Source organism: Leopardus geoffroyi, chromosome E1, assembly GCF_018350155.1.
Source record: "Leopardus geoffroyi isolate Oge1 chromosome E1, O.geoffroyi_Oge1_pat1.0, whole genome shotgun sequence".
NCBI lineage: Eukaryota > Metazoa > Chordata > Mammalia > Carnivora > Felidae > Leopardus > Leopardus geoffroyi.
In genome coordinates, this window is record NC_059330.1 from 56274254 (window position 1) to 56295090 (window position 20837).

The 20837-nt window shown below is 55.0% G+C and overlaps 1 protein-coding gene and 1 pseudogene across 5 annotated transcripts in view; one reads left to right on the forward strand and one right to left on the reverse strand.

The window, feature by feature from the left end:
- QRICH2 (glutamine rich 2) overlaps positions 1-20837 on the reverse strand; it is a 34514-nt gene continuing 13677 nt past the window's right edge. For 2 of the 5 annotated variants that reach the window (XM_045489694.1, XM_045489697.1), the window contains 16 exons: positions 11445-15414; positions 10757-10842; positions 10103-10200; positions 9495-9609; positions 7282-7536; positions 6428-6550; positions 6267-6341; positions 5894-6058; positions 5661-5782; positions 4923-4988; positions 4521-4622; positions 3530-3733; positions 3022-3169; positions 2546-2633; positions 1684-1824; positions 1-219 (listed from right to left, as the gene is read on the reverse strand). In XM_045489694.1, the coding sequence (XP_045345650.1) occupies positions 29-219; positions 1684-1824; positions 2546-2633; positions 3022-3169; positions 3530-3733; positions 4521-4622; positions 4923-4988; positions 5661-5782; positions 5894-6058; positions 6267-6341; positions 6428-6550; positions 7282-7536; positions 9495-9609; positions 10103-10200; positions 10757-10842; positions 11445-15414 (5949 nt within the window). In that variant the 3' untranslated portion in view covers positions 1-28. Of the gene's footprint in view, positions 220-1683; positions 1825-2545; positions 2634-3021; positions 3170-3529; positions 3734-4520; positions 4623-4922; positions 4989-5660; positions 5783-5893; positions 6059-6266; positions 6342-6427; positions 6551-7281; positions 7537-9494; positions 9610-10102; positions 10201-10756; positions 10843-11444; positions 15415-20837 lie in introns of those variants that run through there. The other 3 variants (XM_045489695.1, XM_045489698.1, XM_045489696.1) reach the window with 3 other exon arrangements.
- On the forward strand, positions 17537-19271 carry LOC123604045 (annotated as a pseudogene).

Consider the following 20837-nt stretch of genomic DNA (forward strand, 5'->3'; position numbering starts at 1 on the left):
CTTCCTAAACATTTATTTGTAGCTTTGCTCAGTGAGCAGTGGTGGACCTCGGCCCCCGGGTGGGCTCCTCGAGACCCTCCCCCGGCGGGACATCCAGATGCGCGTCCACATCCGCCGGCCGGTTTCCCATCTCGCTGGGGCTGGGCGGGTGGGCCACATTCGGCTGGGAGAGGAGCCCCTCGGAGGAGACGGGTCTGTCTTTGCGCTGATGGGAAGGAGCTGGGAGACACAGGTGGCTCTGTCTCATTGCCCGTGCCCGCTGCAGCCCGCCACAGCCCTCCCCAGCTCGCCCAGAGCCCGGGGGGGGGGGGGCGTCAGGAGCAGCCCCACTAGCCAGGCAAGTGGGGGCATAACGCCAGAGAGGGGGCCCGTCGGGCTGGGGTGCTCAGCGCAAGCCCTCATTGGAGCTCCCGGGCAAAGCTCCTTTCTAATCTCCATGAGTTAAAAATAATCAGGCTCTCCGTCAGTGGCCAAGAGCCTGCCTCTTAAGTAATGTTTCCTCTATTAATACAGGGACTATTTAGGCAATATTCACATAAATAGGTGCAGGAGTTTTTCCTAAGACTGCCCTGCCCCCCTCTCCTGCTCCCGTAGCATTTGAGGTGCCTTCACGGTGGACAGTGGGATGCCAGGGAGAAGGAAGCAGGGTTCCCCCACGAAAACCGTTTTGGAAGCCAGGGTCACAGACCTGCACCCTCCGTCCACTACTGAGTCCTCTACCCCACTCTGCTACCCTCTGTTACCAGCGCAGGTTCTGGAATTCCTAAGAATTTAGTTCTGCTGCTTCCTCCCTGTGTGACCTTGGGCAAGTACCTGAACCTCTCTGTGCCTGTTTTCTCAGCTCTAAGTGAGGCTAACGATTAGAACTCGTTCCTACATGTAAAGCTCCTCACAGTGGCCCAGCTGGTGAGGAGCCCTCACATTCAGATCCCCTTTCTTGGGGGCCGTGACACTAAGGGCACCAATCCAGCAGCTCCCTTTATGGACAGATGAGGAAACAGGTCCGGAGAGGGGGGAGGCTTGCTCAGAGTCACTTGAAAGTGATCTGGCCTCGTGGCTCCAGGCCAGTGTCCTTCTCTGGCCCCCACATGTGGCTGGACCCTGGGGGCCCCTGAGCGCCATCCCCCCACCCCCCCCAGACTTTCAGGCGGGATTTAGCCCCTCAGGGGAGAACAGGGACTCTAGGGACCTTTCAGGCCTGGGAGTGAGGAGAAGCTCCTCCCCAGACAGGGTCAGAAGGAGGGATTCTCGGTGGGGAGAACCGCCCATGCCCACCAGCTGCCACGCAGAGCTGAGCACTCACTCCAGGAGAGTGAGCACACAGGAGTGGGGTGGGGGGGTGAGGTAGGGGTGGGGAGGAGGGCTTGGGGGGTGTGGCTTGGGCCTGGACCCAGAGCCTTGGGCTATAGCCCTGCCCCTATTTCCGGTTCAGTGAGATGGGGAGAGTAACAGCATCGACCCCACAGACCTGGCGTGTATCGAGAACTCAGTAAAGAGGATTTTCTCTCTCCTCCCTCCCATCCCGTCTCTCAGCTTCCAGGCGCTTCCTCTCTCCAGGGAATTAAGGGCAGCTACCAGGCACTGGGCGGGAAAGGGGGCCGGCAGGGCAAGGAGGAGAGGCCCCGGGGGAGGAGGGCAGTGGTGGGGCCACCTGGAAGGAGGCTCCAGCCAGAGGGAAGCTACCTGAATTGTTGCCGGCCAGCATCTGAGCACTTTGTGGCCGGGAGGGCAGCTGGCTGCTGTCGCTGAGAGACTGCTGCCGGTGCGTGTGCGGCCGGGGCTGCTTGGCCTTGTGCTTTGTCATCCCCGAAGCTGAGACCGGGGCTGGTGGGGACAGAGGATGGGAGGGTCAGTTCTGAGACACCGAGGGAGAGCTCTGCGGGGCCCCATGGGGACCTGGAGTGGGCTGCAGGGCAGATGGTCACGGCCGGCCCCAACTGGGGTCCTTGTAAGCACACCATTCATTCCTGGGTCCGTCCGTCCATCCGTCCACCCGCCCAGATATCCTCTGAGGACCCACGCGCACCAGCCCCGTCTTGGGTGCGGGGTGAGTTCTGACCGGGGCTCACAGTTGAGGAGGGGAGGCAGCGAGACAGGTGCACACGTGGCTCTGAGACCAGGTGGGGAGTGGGGAGGGGGGGGATTAACAGGGCCCCGCAGGTCTGGCCAACTGGAGGTGGGCATCATGGGGACCGGAGATTCACTGAGTGGTGGGGGGCTCAGGAGGAGCATTTTGGGCTTTGAAAAAGGGGTAGGAACTCGGCCCCGGTGGTGTTGGAACAGGGGCTGAGGCAGGGAGGAGAGGGAGCCTGGCACAAATACGTGGCCGTGATGTCCCAGCTCATCGGCTGAGGCCGGACAGCTGTCCCCCACTCGCAACACTGACCTGGAGCTTTCAGAGCCCTGAACGCTTGGGATCAGGGAGGCTGCAGAGGAAGGCAGGCAGCCAGATCCAGTGGCCCCATGGCCTTCCAGGAACTGGACAGAACCCCGGGGACCCTTGAGCAAGGAGGCTGAGGAGCCTCCGGGCCACCTGGACACTCACTGTCTTTGCTCGGGATGCCCGGCAGCCTTGAATCTATCCGTCCCTTGTAAATATGTCCATCCAGGCCCAAGATATCCACCTCATCATGCTGTGGGGACGGGCGGGCATCCGTTACCATGCGGCACCTTAGGGCTCGCCCTCTGGTCCTTCCTCCACGAGGGCCTGGGGCACCGAGTGACGTCCTCTCCCGACTCCCGGCACCCAACAGTGCTCAGAACCCTCCCCCGGGCTCTGGCAGCACCAGGGTGAAGGGAGGGCCCACGGTGGGGGTGGGGGTGCCAGATGGGCCGGCGGCCAGGATGCCATTTCTCCCAACGAGGCACGAGGACCAGAGGCTTTAGCTGGGACTGTTTAAGAAGCGGCCTCAAGGCAGAGGGCTGGTCATCCGCCCTTCTGGCGACTGGTGGTGGTTTTTCCAGAATGACTGGAGAATTCGGGGTCATGTCAGGGCCCTGCTCCCAGGCAGCACCCCCAACCTTCATGGCGATCTGGATCTCCTCGGTGGGGTACAGGCCCTGTGACAGGTGCTGCAGGCGGTTGCGGCGGTAGGGGTAGGTGAGGGTGTGGCTGCCCCCGCAGCGCCGAGGCGCGCTCGAGTAGGTGTAGTCGGCCATATCTGGCACCCTGCGATGAGGACAGCAAGGTCACCGGGAGCAGCTGTGACCTGGGACACACCTAAGGGGATGGGGCAGTTGTCTTGGGCCGGGGCGGCGGGGGCGGGGCGGGGGGGGGTGTCTCTGGGAGCCAGGGCAGGAGCAAGGGATAGGAAGGGGCGAATGCATGAGGAGAGCGACCCTGAAGACCACTCGTTCTCCCCCTCACCGCCCCCCCCCCACATGCGCACGCACACCCACACGCACTCTCCCTCCCTCCCTCTCTGGCAGGGCTTTCCCCAGCAGTGGGTGAGACATTCACAGGGCCGTGCCGTGGCGGGCCGAAGCCGAGCCCCATGGGGGGCCGGGGGGCCGGTCTCTGTGGTCCTACCGTCTGTGGCAGGGGGAGCTCAGGCACTGGGCCTGCAGCAGCTCACGGATCATCTGGCTGCTGGCCTTGACTGAGCCTCCAAAGTGGATCTGCACCTTCTCAATGTCCATCAGCATCTTGGAGTGCATGGTGCGCAGGCGTCCCACGCTCCGCTCCGTGTGTGCCAAGTCGCCCCGAGGGAAGGGGGCACAGCCCAGCTTTAGGCTGGGGGGGGGGGTGCAGGCAGATGGAGGGGTCAGGCGACCACAGCCACCTGAGCCCACACTCACACAGACCCTGGCCCCCTCCCTCTCTTTATGCCTCTTTAAACAGGACCCTGTGTGGGCAGGAGCCCTTTCCATGGCACCCTGAGGGACCACAGCCAGGCTTCCCCAGGAAGGATTCCTGAGATGAGATGGTGCAGAAGAAACAGATGGGGAGAAGCCCAGCGACTCCAGCTAAGGCTGGGGGTCCTTGGCCCCGCACACTTGGCCTTGCCTACGTGGAACACCTATAGGGCTCCAAAGTGCAGTTTGAAACGATCCTTACTGCTGAACCCCCAGCCTTGGGAGGAGGAAACGCAGTGGGGAGGAGGGCAGGAGCCTGAGGGCGTGTGCAGTGTGTCCCCACCTTCTCCCCCCACATTCGCCGAGCCAACCCTCTGGCTGGTTGATGTCGGACCCCTGCCTTCCCCCCACCGTGCTGGGGTTGCTGAGACAGCTGAAGCATCTGGGGGTACGGGGAGGTAAAGAGGAGCTCCCTCAGCCAGCCGGCGCCCTTGGCAATGGCCCACCGGGACCCCCGACAGGGACTCCAAGGCAGGTGATTATGCCAAGGCAAGTAATATTACTCTTACTCCTTCTGCGAAGAGCTGGGGGGGGGGGGGGGGCTAGCCCAGAAAGTACTCTAGTGGCTCCCACCGTCCCAGCCGGGAGAAGGAGCCCTCCACACCCACCCTCCAGCCTCGGCCCCTGCCTCCCCTGCAAAGGGGACCCCGCTGCCCCGTCCGTACTTGCGGCTCTGCTGCCGGACCTGCTCCAGTTCAAAGACCGTGTAGGGGCGGATGGAACGGTGCCCGGGCAGGCCTGGGCCCATGGGAATCACAGGGATGATTCTGGGCAGGGACAGAGGGGAGGAGGAGGGTTGGAGAGTGAGAAATCCCATCGTCCAAATCTGGCACTCCACGTTCTACGTGCCTGAGGAGCCTTCCTGTCCAGGGTCTGGCGGAGGCCAGGTCGGAGGGCCGGCAAGCAGCCAGGCATACAGGAATGGACCCAAGGGAGAGGAGACGAGACAAGGGAGGACAAGGCTCGGAGGCAGGTAGGGAACGGGCGAGATACAGCACCCCCCCCCCCCCCCCGTGCCCGCCCTCATTATGGCCACCAGCTGGGGTTGGCCAGGGGGGAACACTCACTGTCCGGTCACAGGTGTCTCCAAGGGACGGTCGCACGAGAGGCAGTGGAAATGTGCCAAGAGCTGCCTGTGGGGAGTGGGATACACACAGAGGGTGAGAGCCCTGCCCAGGGGCTCTGGAATGGGAGAGGAGAACGCAGAAGGGCTTGGCCCCCTGCAGGCCAGGCAGCTGGAAGCTCGGCTCACCAGGGTGGCAGACCCCAAGCCACCAGAGGCAGATCCAGCCCTGTTCCCTGGGAAACACACTAGCTTCTAGAAGTGCCTGCTTCTGGGCGCTCACCCAGCACCCACCTGTCCTAACCCAAAGCCGGCCGGGTTTCAGAGGGTCCCTGAGGACCTGTGTGAACCTCGGGGGCCCTCTGGCGGCCAAGAGTGGAGATCCTGGGATTCGAGCCTGCTGTGGGCTGGGCCCCCCAGGACCAGGCTCAGACCTGGGGACCTTGGGCCCGTCCCTGTCACAGCGACCCAGCGGAGCTCGCCCGCTACCCGGAGGCCTTAGCCTCTCTCCCCCTCCCTTTGTCCACTGCAGTCGTCACTAGCCTGAGCTGGAAGAGCTTTTCGAGCTCTCAGATTCTGTCACGCCAACTTTGGGGTGGTCCAGTGGGATCGGCCATCCTCCCAGAGCACACTGCGTGGGAGCTGTTCATCTGGGGACCCCCAGAACCCACCCCACCCCCCCCCCCCCGCCCCAGTCCGCAGCGTGTGCCAACCCCGCCCCCACGCGTGGGCCAGGCCTCACTTCCGCATGGCCGCTGCCTCGTCTGCCTGGTAAAGGGGAGGGCGCTCTTTAAGCTGTTGCCGCAAGGCTTTCCACCGATCCTCCAGCAACTGCTTCACGGGGTCCAGCTCCAGGCGGTCCAGCTGCGGGCCGGGGCGGGTCACCGGTGAGCTCCGGGAAGGCGGGGTTCGGGGGGGGGGGCGGTGGGGGGGGCGATCTGCGGCACCTGGAGACGAACTGCCATCTGCCCTCACCTTGCTGTCCATCTCCACCAGCAGCTTGTCCAGCATTTTCTGCCAGTCCCGCTCCTGCCCGCTCATTTTAGACATCAGCTCCTGCATCATGTGGTTCAGCTGCTCCGTGGTGGCGTCAAACTGGACCCGGCTCACTTTGGCCTCCAGGGCACTCTTGTCAGCTTTCTGGCCGTTAAGAGAGGAGGGGGTCCCCCAGATGGGAGAGAGAGCCACGGAGGGGCCGCATTGCCCTGAGGCACCAACCCTGGACGTCGAGCTCCGCCCCCTTCCCCCGCCCCAATAGGCTCCTCCCCTCCCGGCCTTCCAGAGCTTCCAGAGAATGACCAGCGAGATCTCCTGGGACACAGGTGGCTCTTCCAGGCCGGGCCCTTACCACGTCAATCTCCATCTCCAGGTGCTCCCTGTTGGCCTTCTCCTTCTCGAGCTTCTCCAGACCCTGGTACAACACCTGGGAGGCCGAGGGAGCAGAGAATGAGGAGCGGGAAGTGAACGGCCTCACCCCCCAGCCCCCCCGCCGCCCTGCCGGCCCCTCACGTCAATGTCCTTCTGCTTCTGCCGATGGTCCTCGATGAGGCTGCCGGTGGTGATGTTGAGTTTCTCGCAGTCGCCCTGTACCTGCAGGATGGCGCTCTGGATGTGGCCCAGCAGCTCTTCGTCCTGCGGGGAGGTGGCACACAGGTGTTGGGCGCCGCCCCTTAAATCATCGCCCAGCAGGTGACGCTGACTTCAGACCCCTTTTCTGGCTCTCCTCCGCAGTTGCCCCCTGCAGTGGGGAGGCTCTCTGCTTTTTTCCAAGTGTCCCCCTAACTGGACATGAGCTTCAGTCTCCCACCTCCCCACGGACTAGCCTCCAGGGAACTGGCCCCCCTTTGGGGGAGACCAGAACAGGCGATCGAGAGGCTCCGGAGTGGCCCCCGAGAGCTGGGATGTGGCCTATGGTCTCCCCATCTGCCCTGGGCTGGATCTGAACTCCAGAGTCCAAGAGGTAGGACTCAGGGACTTGTGCCTGTCCCTGCCCCCACCAGCAAGCCTGCCCTTCTGTGGGGAATTAAGAACGGTGCTGGAAGGCTGGCATGAAGGGGACTTAATGAACCCTAAAGCTATGCCAGCGTCCCCGAGGCACACGAATACATGGCTCTTCACCTCAGCCAGCTCTGCCGTCCCGCCCCTACGGAGCCACCTCTTCCCCGTGGTCTCCTGTCCCCAGAGCCAGCTCTGTTGCTGCCCTCACTGTGACCCCGTGAAAGGACCTGGGACTGTTGTGGGGTCAATAAAGAGCTCCACAATGGAAAACTGGCCCTTAGGCCTGTTAAAGCTCCACCAGCCACTCCCTGCTCTGTGGGCCTCTGAGCTGTGGCCACACGAGGAGGGAGGCCAGCGGGAATCACCTGGCTCTGCAGCTTGGCTTTCTTGGAGGGCCGGGTGGCAGCCAGATTGGTGACCATGTCCTGGAGCTGCTCGTAACGCTGCACCAGCATGCTGACCTGATGGCCCAGGTCCAGGCTGCAGGCCGGGCAGGTGGTCTCAGGGTCGATCTGGCTAGGTGCCGAGGCTGTGAGGATCTTGCGAGGAGTCATGCTCATGGACAGCAGCGTGGAGGATGAGGCCAGCATGCTCTCGATGATCGTCCTGAGCTTGTCCAGCTGGGCGCGGGCGAGAAGGCAGGTGCAGGGCGGTGAGTGAGGCACAGCCACCTTCTGTCCACACTGCCACTGCTAGCGTGTGCTTTCTGCCCCTGGCCTGTGCGATGCAGGCGGTCGCTGCAGCCTTACAGAGAGTGCGGCCGATGGGAGATGCCCGGTGCCTGTCCTTTAAGTAGTGAATATGGTGCTCAGGGAGTGAAGCATTAATGCTGAATAAAACCCTTGCAGGAGGGAGGTTTCGGGACCTTTCTCCAGCCAGCTCATTGAGTCAAGGCAAGGACATAGCTGTTCTAGCTAAACCCTAGGGTGGTGATGTCAGTTAGCCAGTCCACAAACACTGAGAGGAGCCTGACGACACACAGACACGGCTCCAGGCCCTGGCGACGGGAGGGGTGGGCTCACACGTGCTCTGTCCCCATCCAGCGTGTCGGTAACAATAAATCAGTGGGGTCAGAGCTACTTCTGCCGCGGGGGTCTCTCACGCTCTGGGTGGGAGCAGGTTCCTTCCACTGGCTCTCCCGCTCTCTTCTGTTCCCCACTGTCCCAGTTTGTCACCACAAAGGACTGGTCTAGGGTTAGCACCCGATTTGGGGGCAGCCAGTCCCACAGGCGTTTGACCTTTTGCCTGGCTCAGAGAGGGGCTGGGCCAACCTAACCCCCTCTTGGAAGTGTGCGACGTTGCCGGGCCTTGGCAGCCACTGTGGGCCGTGTGTGAGAGATAAGAAAGCTGGCCGAGAGTCCCGCGGAAGAGAGATGTGGAGGTATTTGAGAGAAATGGAGAAGGACAGGGACACAGAGGCACAGGTACACACAAAAACAGACACAGAAAGACAGACAAGCGGGGGCGGGGGGCCCCCGGTGAGACTGCCCCCTGGAGGTTCCGCTCTTTCCCAGCCCCCGTAACCCTGTGCCCTTTCAACCGAGCTCCCTTTTGCCTGAGCTCAGTGAGACTCTTGCTCGCGCCCGGAAGAGCCCACACTCTTCTGAAGAGCCCATGATAGCATGTCAAAGGGCCCCTGGGATAAAAAGGATGGATTAATTCTAGAAGAGAGGATGATGCAGTGGAGTTGGGAAGAACGAGTAGCAGTCGTTTGGGTAAGAAGGGGTGACAGGGACATTCCAGGGAGAGCGGCAGTGTGTTCAGAGAAACGTGGGAAGCCCAGGTGGCTGGAGAATCGGGAGTGTGGAGGCTGGAGCCTTGAAGAGGCTGTGGCAGGAGGCCAGGCCGGCCCAGCAGGGAGCGGCTTCTCTCTGAATATGCCCTCCCACTCCCACCCCTGACAGCCCAGAGGTGGCTAAGCTCAGACATGAGCTTTGGAGTGACCACTCTGGGACACATCTGCTGCTCCTCAGGTCCCACACTGGACAGCTGGCCTTGGGGTCACGAAATGGAACACACAGGTGCTCTGGCAAACTTGGAAACGGCCCAGAATGGGGCCTCCAGCACCGAAGGGCTCCTGACATGAGTCCCCTTGGCCCAGTGGCTTTTCCTATCTGATCCTTCCACAAGTGCTCAGAGGGCTGTCCAGACACTCCTCAGTGGGGACCCTCTGGGGTGACCAACGGTAGCATCACTCAAGATTTAAAGGTAGACACTGTCAAGAGCGTGTAAAGGGGGGCGCCTGGCTGGCTCAGTAGGTTAAGCGTCCAACTTGGGCTCAGGTCACAATCTCAGGGTTTGTGGGTTCGAGCCCCGCATCGGGCTCTGTGCTGACAGCTCAGGGCCTGGAGCCTGCTTTGGATTCTGTGTCTCCCTCTCTCTCTGCCCCTCCCCACTTGTGCTCTGTCTCTCTCTCTTAAAAATAAATAAACATTAACAAAAAATTAAGAGCGTGAAAAGAGAGTGGGAGAAAGTATTTGCAAATCATATGTCACATAAGAGTCTAGTAGCCTCACCGCCCACGGCCAACTCCGAGAAGGGGCCTGGTTCCTGCCCCTGAAGAGTCTAGAATCCTTACCTGGTCCTGCAGGTAGAGAGAGGCTTCGGAGACTGAATGTTCCATGCTGACCTTGCCCCGCTCTTGGCTCTCCCTGAGCTCGGCCAGCTCCTTCTCAATGTCGGCCACGGTGACTCTGAGAGACGGCAGGAGGGTTGGCCTGGTCCCACCGGCCGCCCAAAGGGCCCAGGCCCACCGGGTCCACCAGGGGCAGAGAAAGATGCACACCAGGGCTCTCCCAGCCACCCTGCAGCAGGTTCCGTCTAGGGAGTCCCAGGGGCTGCGTGTCCCGGAGGTGTGTGCCCGCCTGCTGGCCTGAGAGGTTTCTAGGGGGTGAGACCTGACATCACAAAGTGAGGGCTCTTGAGGGGCTCTGGCAAGTGCCCTCCTACAGCCTCCGACTGGGGAGAGAGACTAGCCTCTTTTTTCCTTCCTAGCCCTGGTGCTGAGCTGTTTTAAGAACTTAGGAAATTTTCACCAGCAACTCGAACTAGACACAGACACCCTGAAGGGCAGACACAGCCCGGGTCAAAGACAGGGCCCAGTTCAGACTGTGAGTGAACGCAAGGCTCCTTGGCTGGGAATACGTGACGCCAGGACACAGGCTGCCCTTGGCAGGGGCGTTTTACCTGAGGATTCCCAGCTGCGTGCTCAGCTGGTCGTCTTTCATTTCTTTTCCGATTTCCTGTTCCCTTTCGCCCTCCAGGAGCCTCTGTATCTTGTCCAGCTACAAACCCAACAGAAGAGGAAGGTCAGGCGGGCTTGAGTTCTTTGCTTTCTGAACATGCTCCTGCAGCCCGAACAAGCCCCTTTCCCCAGTCCCGGTCCCGGTCCTATCCTCTAACAAGAGCCATCCATCAGGGTGTCCCTTCCGGACATCCATCGATCCATCTATCCGTCCATCCTGGGCATGTGGACAGCTGCATTAAGAGAGCAGCCGAAGGTCTAGCAGCTCCTTGCCATGACCACTGGCCCCAGACAGTCCCACAAACTTGGCTCCAAGGCTGCTGCAGAGACAGTGGGCTTTGCTGGAAAGGGCCCCACGTGATGCAAGGAGCACAGGCCTCCTTGTTGGCTCGGCTGAATCTTAACAGCTTTGAGTGTCAGGTTTTAGATCCAGGAAATGAACCCGGTGATGCTTGAGGTGCATTTCCTATCTGATGGGTTTGTAAAGATCCAACGAGATGATGTCAGCGAGAGGACTGTGTAATCTATCGAAAGACAAGTGCAAAGTGGGATTGCTGGCTCTCAAAGGCGAAGTGGGTGGACCCTCCCTTACTTACTTTGGCTCTTTCCTGCCGCACTTCTTTGGTCAAGGCCTTTAAGGTCTTCAGCTGTTCCTGTACGTCAGGTGGTATAGTCTTTTTGACTATGAAAGATGGAGGCCTTATAGTCAGAAGGGTGGGATCTCCAGCAGGCCCCCCCATCCCAGCCCCCCACAGTGAAACTAGCCTGGAAAGCAGCAAGATGTACCTGCTTTTCCTGGTGACTGGGTGGAGGCGATGGGAAGAAAGCAGAGAGGGGGTGTTTTCACCCCATAAAAATCCACCTGATGCTTAATATTCTAAAGGGCTTTGGGACTACTGACCCGCACTTTCCACCCAGCTCTCAAATCTTAATTATTCTCTGGTCCCACAGCTGTGAACAAAGGTGAAGTTGAATTCTTCCAGGTCCCCCCCCCCCCACACACACACCCCCAGGTGCTACCGCCGCCCTTGCCCGCTGTCCTCAGCTGCTGTCCAGAGAGTCTGATGAGGCATCAGAACCACCTTACTCTTCTGCTGAGGCTTCTTCACTTCTACTGGTTTAATTCCAGCTTTCGGACCCCAAAGGTTATGGTAGAACCCAGAATGGCTTTTCAAGAAAGGATATGCTATTGGCGACGACTCAGGAAGAAACTCAGCTGCCAGGAGAGGAGGCCAGGGGGAGGTTACAACACAGTGGTCCCTCCTCCACATGAGTGGTACCTACCCATGAGTGAAAGCAAGTACTGGAGCTTCTCTAAGTCGGTCTGGCCAGCCTTCTCCTCATCCAGCTCCTTCATGTTCTCCTTGAGCTCTACATAAAGGCCAATGAGCTCTCCCATCAGACGAAATGTTTCCACTGCTATAGGGAAGCTGGGAGACAATTTATCCAGGGAATCACGTCTTTCGCTCTGGATATCGACCCTTTCCGATGAGACTCGGTAGAGATCGTTGAGAAAGACCGTACTCTTGGCAAAGGTGGCTTCTTGGCTTGGGGTCGTCTGGACAGAAATTCCAGCTCGGTCTGAGGTATATGTTTGTTGTGGATCCACACTGATCTGGAGCTGATCTACCCCGGGAAAGCCTGGGCCCCGAGGGCCAGGATACGTTAGGTCACGGGATTCTGGGATAGAGTATGACTGGTCGTGCTGGTCTGCATCTGGTTTTATTTGGCCGCCCTGGTCTGTGCCCGGATGTATCACGCCTGGCTGGTAAGTTTCTGATAAACCCTCTTGGTCAGTACCTGGTGGTGCCAAGCCTTGACCGGAGAGGAGCGGTGACACCCGGCCATGCTGACCTCTGCTAGGAGGCATTACACCATGCTGATATGGATGTGGTGATATAAATCTTAGAGACTCCGGGTGGAATGTTGGAAAGCCACGAAGCTCTGTGCTTGATGGTATTGAGCCTTGCTGATCTCTACCGGGTTGCCTCAAGCCACGCTGATCAGTAAGAGGCTGCATGAAACCACGTGGAAGTGCACCAGGTGGAACCAAACCTTGGGGATAGGCAGCAGGCTCTACTGAACCGGGAAGATATGCACCTGGCTGTAGCAAACCAGGTGGATAGGCACCAGGCTGAAAAACGCCACGTGGACCTGTGCCAGGCTCTACCAAACCACGCTGCCCCACTCCACGTTGCACCAACCCAAGCTGACCTGCACCAGGTTGTACCAAATCAGGCTGACCTGCACCAGGCTGGACCAAACCACCCTGATCAGCACCAGGGTAGACCAAACCACGCTGATCCATTCCAGGTTGCACCAAACCAGGCTGACCTGCACCAGGCTGGACCAAAGCAGGCTGACCCATTTGAGGTTGTACCAAACCAGGCTGACTTACGCCAGATTGTACCAAACCAGGCTGACGTGCATCAGGTTGGGCCAAACCATACTGACTCATTGCAGGTTGCACCAAACCAGGCTGAGCTGAACCAGGTTGGGCCAAACCACGCTGATCTATTCCGGGTTGCACCACACCAGGCTGACCTGCTCCAGGTGGGACCAAACCAGGCTGTGCTGCACCAGGTTGTGCCAAAACACGCTGATCCATTCCAGGTTGGACCAAACCACCCAGATCCATTCCAGGTTGCACCAAGCTAGGTTGACCTGCTCCAGGTTGGACCAAGCCAGGTTGACCTGCTTGACCTGCTCCAGGTTGGACCAAACCAGGTTGAGCTGCTCCTGGTTGGACCAAACCAGGCCGACCTGCTCCAGGTTGCACCAAACCAGGCTGGGCTGCTCCAGGTTGGACCAAACCAGGCTGACCTGCTCCAGGTTGCACCAAACCAGGCTGAGCTGCACCAGGTTGCACCAAACCACGCTGACCTGCTCCAGGTCGGACCAAACCACGCTGACCTGCTCCAGGTCGGACCAAACCACGCTGACCTGCTCCAGGTTGGACCAAACCAGGCTGAGCTACACCAGGCTGCACCAAACCAAGCTGAGCTGCTCCAGGTTGGACCAAACCAGGCTGAGCTGCTCCTGGTTGGACCAAACCAGGCTGAGCTGAACCAGGTTGTGCCAAACCACGCTGACCCATTCCGGGTGGGACCAAACCACCCAGATCCATTCCGGGTTGTACCAAACCATGCTGACCTGCTCCAGGTTGCACCAAACCAGGCTGAGCTGCTCCAGGTTGGACCAAACCAGGCTGAGCTGCTCCTGGTTGGACCAAACCAGGCTGACCTGCTCGAGGTTGGACCAAACCAGGCTGAGCTGCTCCAGGTTGGACCAACCCAGGCTGACCTGCTCGAGGTTGGACCAAACCAGGCTGAGCTGCTCCTGGTTGGACCAAACCAGGCTGAGCTGCTCCTGGTTGGACCAAACCAGGCTGACCTGCTCCAGGTTGCACCAAACCAGGCTGAGCTGCTCCAGGTTGGACCAAACCAGGCTGAGCTGCTCCAGGTTGGACCAAACCAGGCTGACCTGCTCGAGGTTGGACCAAACCAGGCTGAGCTGCTCCAGGTTGCACCAAACCAGGCTGACCTGCTCGAGGTTGGACCAAACCAGGCTGACCTGCTCGAGGTTGGACCAAACCAGGCTGAGCTGCTCCTGGTTGGACCAAACCAGGCTGAGCTGCTCCTGGTTGGACCAAACCAGGCTGAGCTGCTCCAGGTTGCACCAAACCAGGCTGACCTGCTCCAGGTTGGACCAAACCACGCTGACCTGCTCCAGGTTGGACCAAACCAGGCTGAGCTGCTCCTGGTTGGACCAAACCAGGCTGAGCTGCTCCTGGTTGCACCAAACCAGGCTGAGCTGCTCCTGGTTGCACCAAACCAGGCTGAGCTGCTCCTGGTTGCACCAAACCAGGCTGAGCTGCTCCTGGTTGTACCGAACCAGGCTGAGCTGCTCCAGGTTGCACCAACCCAGGCTGAACTATGCCAGGTTGCACTAAACCACGCTGATCCATTCCAAGTTGGACCAAGCCACGTTGATCCATTCCAGGTTGCCCCAAATCGTACTGATCCGTTCCAGGTTGGACTGAATCTTGCTGACCCAATCCAGGTTGCATCAAACCAGGCTGATCTGCACCAAGCTGTACTAAACCAGATGGATATATATCAGGGTATACCAAATCAAGAGGATAGGCACCAGGCTGGACCCAGCCAGTGGAATATGCACCAGGTTGAACCCAATCAGGTAGATAAGCACCAGGCTGAACCAAACCCCTTTCATCTACAACAGGCTGCACCAAACCACGCTGGTCCATTCCAGGTTGGACCAAACCAGGCTGACCCGCACCAGGCTGGACCAAACCAGGCTGGACTAAAGCATTCTGATCTGTGCCAGTTGGTCCCAAACCATGCTGATCGATGAGATGTGGAACCAATCCATGCTGATCCATGCCGGACATTAAAAATCCATGCTGATCCATGTGAAGAGGTATCAATCCACGCTGAGCCACATCAGGCTGTTGGTCTGTGCCAGGAAATATCATGCCGTGCTGATATGGGCTAAATGGAACCATACCAGGCTGATCTGTACTAGGTAGTTGCAAGCCTTGCTGATCTCTGCCAGGTACCAGTGGCGGCATCATACCACGCTGATCCATGCCAGGTAGCACCGATCCCTGCTCATCCATTCCAGGTGGCATCATACCAAGCTGACCCATGCTGAGGGGTACCACACTGTGTGGGTAAGTGCTATGATCGAGCGATGCAAACTGATCCATGCCAAGCGGTGCTATTCCATGTTGGTCTGGCCTTGGATAGATTTGACCGTAGCTAACATGTACCCCCCCATGCTGATCTGGGTACACATGAGGAGGCTGATCTCTGATCGCGGTGGCTGAGGGCAAGTCCTGTTGAACTAGACCAGGGAGTGACTCTCGTTCATCTTTTCTTAGATATGCTGAGGTGTGCGGCTGCAGCTCTCTAGTCCTGTGACGATCTGACTCTAGTCTGAATTGGGACACAGATGGGTGATGGGACTTTGCCAAGCCAGCCTCGTCACGGGCCCTTGGGTGCTGTTCTCTACCAGGGGGTGCAGTAGTGGGGGTGCTTTTCTTTCGTTCCCTGCCAACTCCTTCAGAGGGGTATCCCGTGGCACTGATTCCTGATAAGGTCCGATCGGAACCATGACCATTTGCAGAATCCACAGTTGGGTCAGCACTTGAGTGCTTGGTGGAGGCTCCATCATCTGATGTTAAGGAAGTATGCTTTTTGCGTTTAAGGAGTCCCGTTGTTGTCTCTGAGCCCTGGTTGAAGTGGAAGAAAGAGGTCAGTAAGTGTAAGTAGAAAGTCCTCACTATAAGACACGAAGGAAAGAAAATCTGGGACATCTGACAAGGATGACTTAGGGCCTTTGGAGAAACCTCTGGTCCCCAAGACTAAGCTGGACACAAAGACTTTGACATTCTTGAAGGACAGGTCTCCAAAGCTTTGAGAATCTGCACATTTGCAAGTGGCATCATAAGATGTTATTTTTTAAGTTTCTTTATTTGAGAGAGAGAGTGAGCGAGCGTGTGTGCGCGCGTGCGCATGAGTGGGGGAGGGGCAGAGGGAGAGGGAGAGAGACAATCCCCGGCAGGCTCTCCACTGTCAGTGTGGAGCCTGACATGGGGCTTGGACTCACGGAACTGTGAGATCATGCCCCGAGCTGAAACCAAGAGTCAGATGCTTCTCCGACTGAGCCACCCCGGTGCCCTGCCACCATAATATGTTAATTCCCTTCATAAAGGACAGCGGGAACGCTACACAATACAAGTGATCCACTCCAACTATTGCTGGGTCTACAAATAAAGGACATGAGTAATTTTATTAAGTTTAAAATATAAAGTCTACCCCATCAGAGGCCCATTGCTGATGCTAAAAGTATACACGGCAGGGCGAGTAAACCATGTCTCCAAAATGTGAATGCACCAACTCTTGTACCCGGAAATTCCATAGGTAAGATTTTCTCTGCGGACTCTTACAAAGGGCTGCCGGGATATGTATACAGAGTCTGCAGCATTGTTTATGAAAACAGATTATCAATAGGGGGCTGATCTAGTTAGGGGACACACCCATACAGGAGAATACTAAGAATCCGTTAAAAGAAAATAGGGACCATTTCCATTTCCAGCCCAAATGAAGTGACAGGAGCTGGATTTACCCTCCCGTCTGTAATAACCAAAAATCAAAAACCAAAAGCAACAACAATGAAATAGACACGCCGGATACCGGCTAGTGAAGGCTGCCAACCCCGGAAACATGGGCAGGCCAACTACGTGAGCTCTACTGCCTTAAGAGAGTTTCCAGGCTACAGTGCCAGGAGAGGGACTCCCCGAGTTGAAGAGAGAGAGTTGAGCCTTCAGGGAGACTGAGGCCACAAGGGCTCACAGGACAGAGTATCAGAAAGAAAGGACATGTACCTAGAGAGGACTCCGGAGCTCTGCAGAGGGCCCCCTTTGGGTATCCAGCACAGAAATGATCAGCATGACTATGTGAGGAAGCTACCCAAGGTTGGGAAGGGAGCCATCTGCGAGGCTGGAGGGAACCATGCCCAGACTCTCATGGGGTTGGGAACGGTGCCGGTTTCTATCAGCCAGTTTGGAAAAAACTCCTAATTCGGGGGAGAGTGCTCAGAAAGGTGTTGCCTCAGAAGTGGAGAATAAGCGGCTGTATGCCGAACGCTGCTATGAACCCCCTAAGAAAAGAACCCCAAAACATATACAGAAAAAGAAACAAGGGAATGAAAACAGCGCACGAGAATACATTTATGTAACACCAAAGAGACACAATTGAGGAATGGGGGAATGGAAAAGACCTAAGATATATGGAAAACACATAGCAAATGGAAAACGTAAATCTATTTTATCAGTAATTAAACACCCCATCCAGGAGGCGCCTGGGTGGCTCAGTTGGTTAGGTGTCTGACTCTTGATTTTTGGCTCAGGTCATGATCTCACAGTTCATAAGATTGGGCCCTGCGTTGGACTCCATGCTGATGGTGCAGAGCCTGCTTGGGATTCTCTCTCTCTCTCTCTCTCTCTCTCTCTTTCTCTCCCTCCCTCCTGCTATGCCCCTCCCCTGCTCATGCACGCACTCTCTTTATCTCCCAAAATAAATAAACTAAAAAAAAAAAAAAAAAAAAAAGAGGAAAGAAAAAAAGAAGCACTCCAATCTGAAGTCTCCAATCAGAAGGAGATTTGCAAAATGGATTTAAAAACCTGATCACCGTGGGGCACCTGGGTGGCTCAGTCGGTTGAGCCTCTGACTTCGGCTCAGGTCACGATCTCACAGTGTGTGAGTTCGAGCCCCGCATCGGGCTCTGTGCTGACAGCTCAGAGCCTGGAGCCTGCTGCGGATTCTGTGTCTCCCTCTCTCTGCCCTTCCCCTGCTTGTGCTCTCTCTCTCTCTCTCTCTCTCAAAAATAAACATAAAAAGAAAAAAAAAACATCACCGTGTGCAGCTTTTTCTTTCTGCCTTTGGAGGCACATGAGACCTTGTCCACAGACTAGGCAGACATGGCCAGGGAGGACACAGCAGCAAGCACCAGCGTGTGTGTCCTGGGCAGGGGTGGTGCTGGCACAGTACGTGTTCACCTTAAAGAGGAACGTGAGGCAAAGGTCCAAGATCACTGAGATGCCTGTATCCAAGACCTGCATCTCTGGATGTTGCATATTGTCTATGCTGTTGTTCTAGGACAAGTTTAAGAACAGAACTCGGAGTGCCTTTAAGGACAATTGACTAACCAAGAAATAACTAATAAAAAAATCTGCTGTGTATGTGAAAATGAGGTCAGAATTCCAAAAAAGTTCAGGTCATATCAGGAGCCTTATGAGAGAAGAAATGATCTGTGGTCTTATCAAAGAAGGACCCTGCCAGCCTTCAGGTAATAATAGACTCCGATAGGACTCTAAGTAGGTTTTCCTAGTTCCTAAAAAGGGAAAAGATGCTCACCAAGTCATAATATCATTGACAATTATAAGCTGGTGACAAACAGAGGTCCAAAAAAGTTACTTCCACAAAAAGGAAAAGATTATGCTACAAAAATTGATCCTGTTCCTACCATAGAAGAGAAGTACCCCTAATATGGTTGAATGGAACCCTAAATCACAGGGTTTGCTTATTGAACAAGCTCTACCAAGAGCTAAACTGAAAGAAAGAGAAATTGTGGCAGAATCTGATGTATGTTCAAGGAAGGATACAAGAAGTTGATATTCTTTGATAGTCTTTGATAAGCTCCAACGACACAGTCTCCCTGTGTTCAAATTTCAGCTGGGTGCTGATGATGTACTGCAGGAAGTTACCCATCAGGCTGGCGTTTATCACCCAAATGTCAGAATCATGACCGACTTCATGGATTTTGATGAAAACGGGGTGTTCGAAGGACTTAAAGGAGAACCAATTCATGAATTTAACAAGCATGGTGCCTTGAACAACACAGAACATTTTGATCAACTACAAGACAGTAACAACATAATTCTGGGAGACTCCCAAGGAGGCTTGAGGATGGCAGATGGACTATAGCCAATGCTGAACACATTCTGGAAACTGGATTTCAAAATGACAGGGTGGGTGAACTCTTAGAAAAGTACATGCACTCTTATGATATTCCTTTAGTAAAAGATGAATCATTGCACATAGCCAACACTGTCTTACAGAAGATTCTATAAACAAGCATTCTTCAAGAAGACCTCTTTCCTCTGGAGGCAACTGATACAAGAACTGCTTGTCCATTCATCTTGCTACAAAACTCTTATTTATAATATATTCTTGCCCTTGAAGGTTTCCTTTGCACTACTCAAGTATCTTCAGACACACTGAATCTATCGACTGGAAGTTCCTTTTTCTTCACCTCGCTCAGTACACTCCTCACCATATTTTTTGACAGATTAAAGAAACAAATAAACCTTAAAGCAAAATTTGAAAAGTAACGCCCAACTTATCCAAAAATTAATTTTGTAGTTCATGTTATCACAAAGTTTTTGAAGACTTTCTTTTTTACACTGGCCAAGTTGGTAGAAGTTAAAACAGAAGTTTTATGAAATGGTGAAATAATGTGCATGATTGTAAGTATTGTTCTTTTTATAATTTGGGTGAATTATGCTGATGCTATATATTATCCTGAAATTGTGTTATGTGTGATTATTTTGTTTTAGGAACATATTTATCAGAAATGATTGGCACTTGGTGTTGAAAAACTCTGGGTGCCCACATGTCACTGATCTTCACAAAATGTTCTATAGCGGAGGTGCCTGGGTAGCTCAGTCAGTTAAGCGTCTGACTTTTGATTTTGGCTCAGGTCATGATCTCAAGGTTGTGAGATTCAGCCCCTTGTGGGGCTCTGCACTGGGTGTGGAGCCTGTTTAAGATTCTCTCTCTCCCTCTACCCCTCCCCCCTCACTTGCACTCTGTCTAAAAAAATAAATAAATAAAATTAAAAAACCCAAAATGTTCTATAATGAAGCACTGATAATACACATGAAATGAAAAGCAAAAACAAAAAAACAAAACTGATTCATGATCCAATTATATGCTGTCTGTAAGAGACATATATTAGAGTCAAAGAAACAAACAAGTAGAAAGTAAAAAGATAGAAAACAATAAACCATGCAAATACTAATCAAAAGATAGCTGGAGGGATGCCTGGCTGGCTCAGTCAGTGAAGCATGCCACTCTTAATCTTAGGGTTGTGAGTTTGAGCCCCATACTGGGTGTAGAAATTACTCCCCCCACCCCCAAAAGAAAAGAACAGAAGAGAGCTGGAGTGACTGTACTAATATCAGACAACATTGTTAATAGAGACGAAGAAAGACATTTTATACTGACACAAGAGTCAATTCATTAGGAAGACATAATAATTTTTAAAAAATATATGAACTGAGCAACAGAGCTCTAACATACATAAAAAACCGACAGAATTAAAGGGAGAAATAAACAATTCAACAATAATAGTTGCAGACTTCAATACCCCACTTTTTTTTTTTTTAATTGTTTAATGTTGATTTTTGAGAGAGAGAGAGAGAAAGAGTGCAAGTGGAGGAGGGACAGAGAAAGAGGGAGACACAGGATCTGAAGCAGGCTCCAGGCTCTGAGCTGTCAGCACAGAGCCAGACATGGGGCTCGAACTTATGAACCATGAGATATGCTGGGTGGGACACTTAATCGTTGACTGAGCCACCCAGGCACTCTGATACCCCACTTTCAATAGGGATAGAACAAATAGGTAGAAGATCAACCAGGAAACAGCAGACTTGAACACCACCACAGACCAACTGGACCAGCAAATATCTGTGCAACACTTCACATAACAAGATCTGAATAAACATTTTCCACAATAGACCATGTGTTAGGCCACTAGAATGCAAACAAAACACAAAATACAGGCAAAAATAAAGATGTTTTCAGTCGTATAAATACAAGCTGAAATCCATCAGCAGCAGACTCACACTATAAGAAATGTTAAATGAAACCCATCAGGCAGACAGAAAACGATACCAGATGGAAACCTGATCTACACAAAGGGACAAAGAGCCCTGGAAATGGAAACTACATGGATGAATCTATAAGGCGGTTTTCTTATGACTCAAATCTCTTTGAAAGATAATTGACTGAACAAAATAAGAACAATGTATTGTAGGGTTTATAACACATGTGGAAGTAAAATGCAAGACAACAATAGCACAAAGCATGA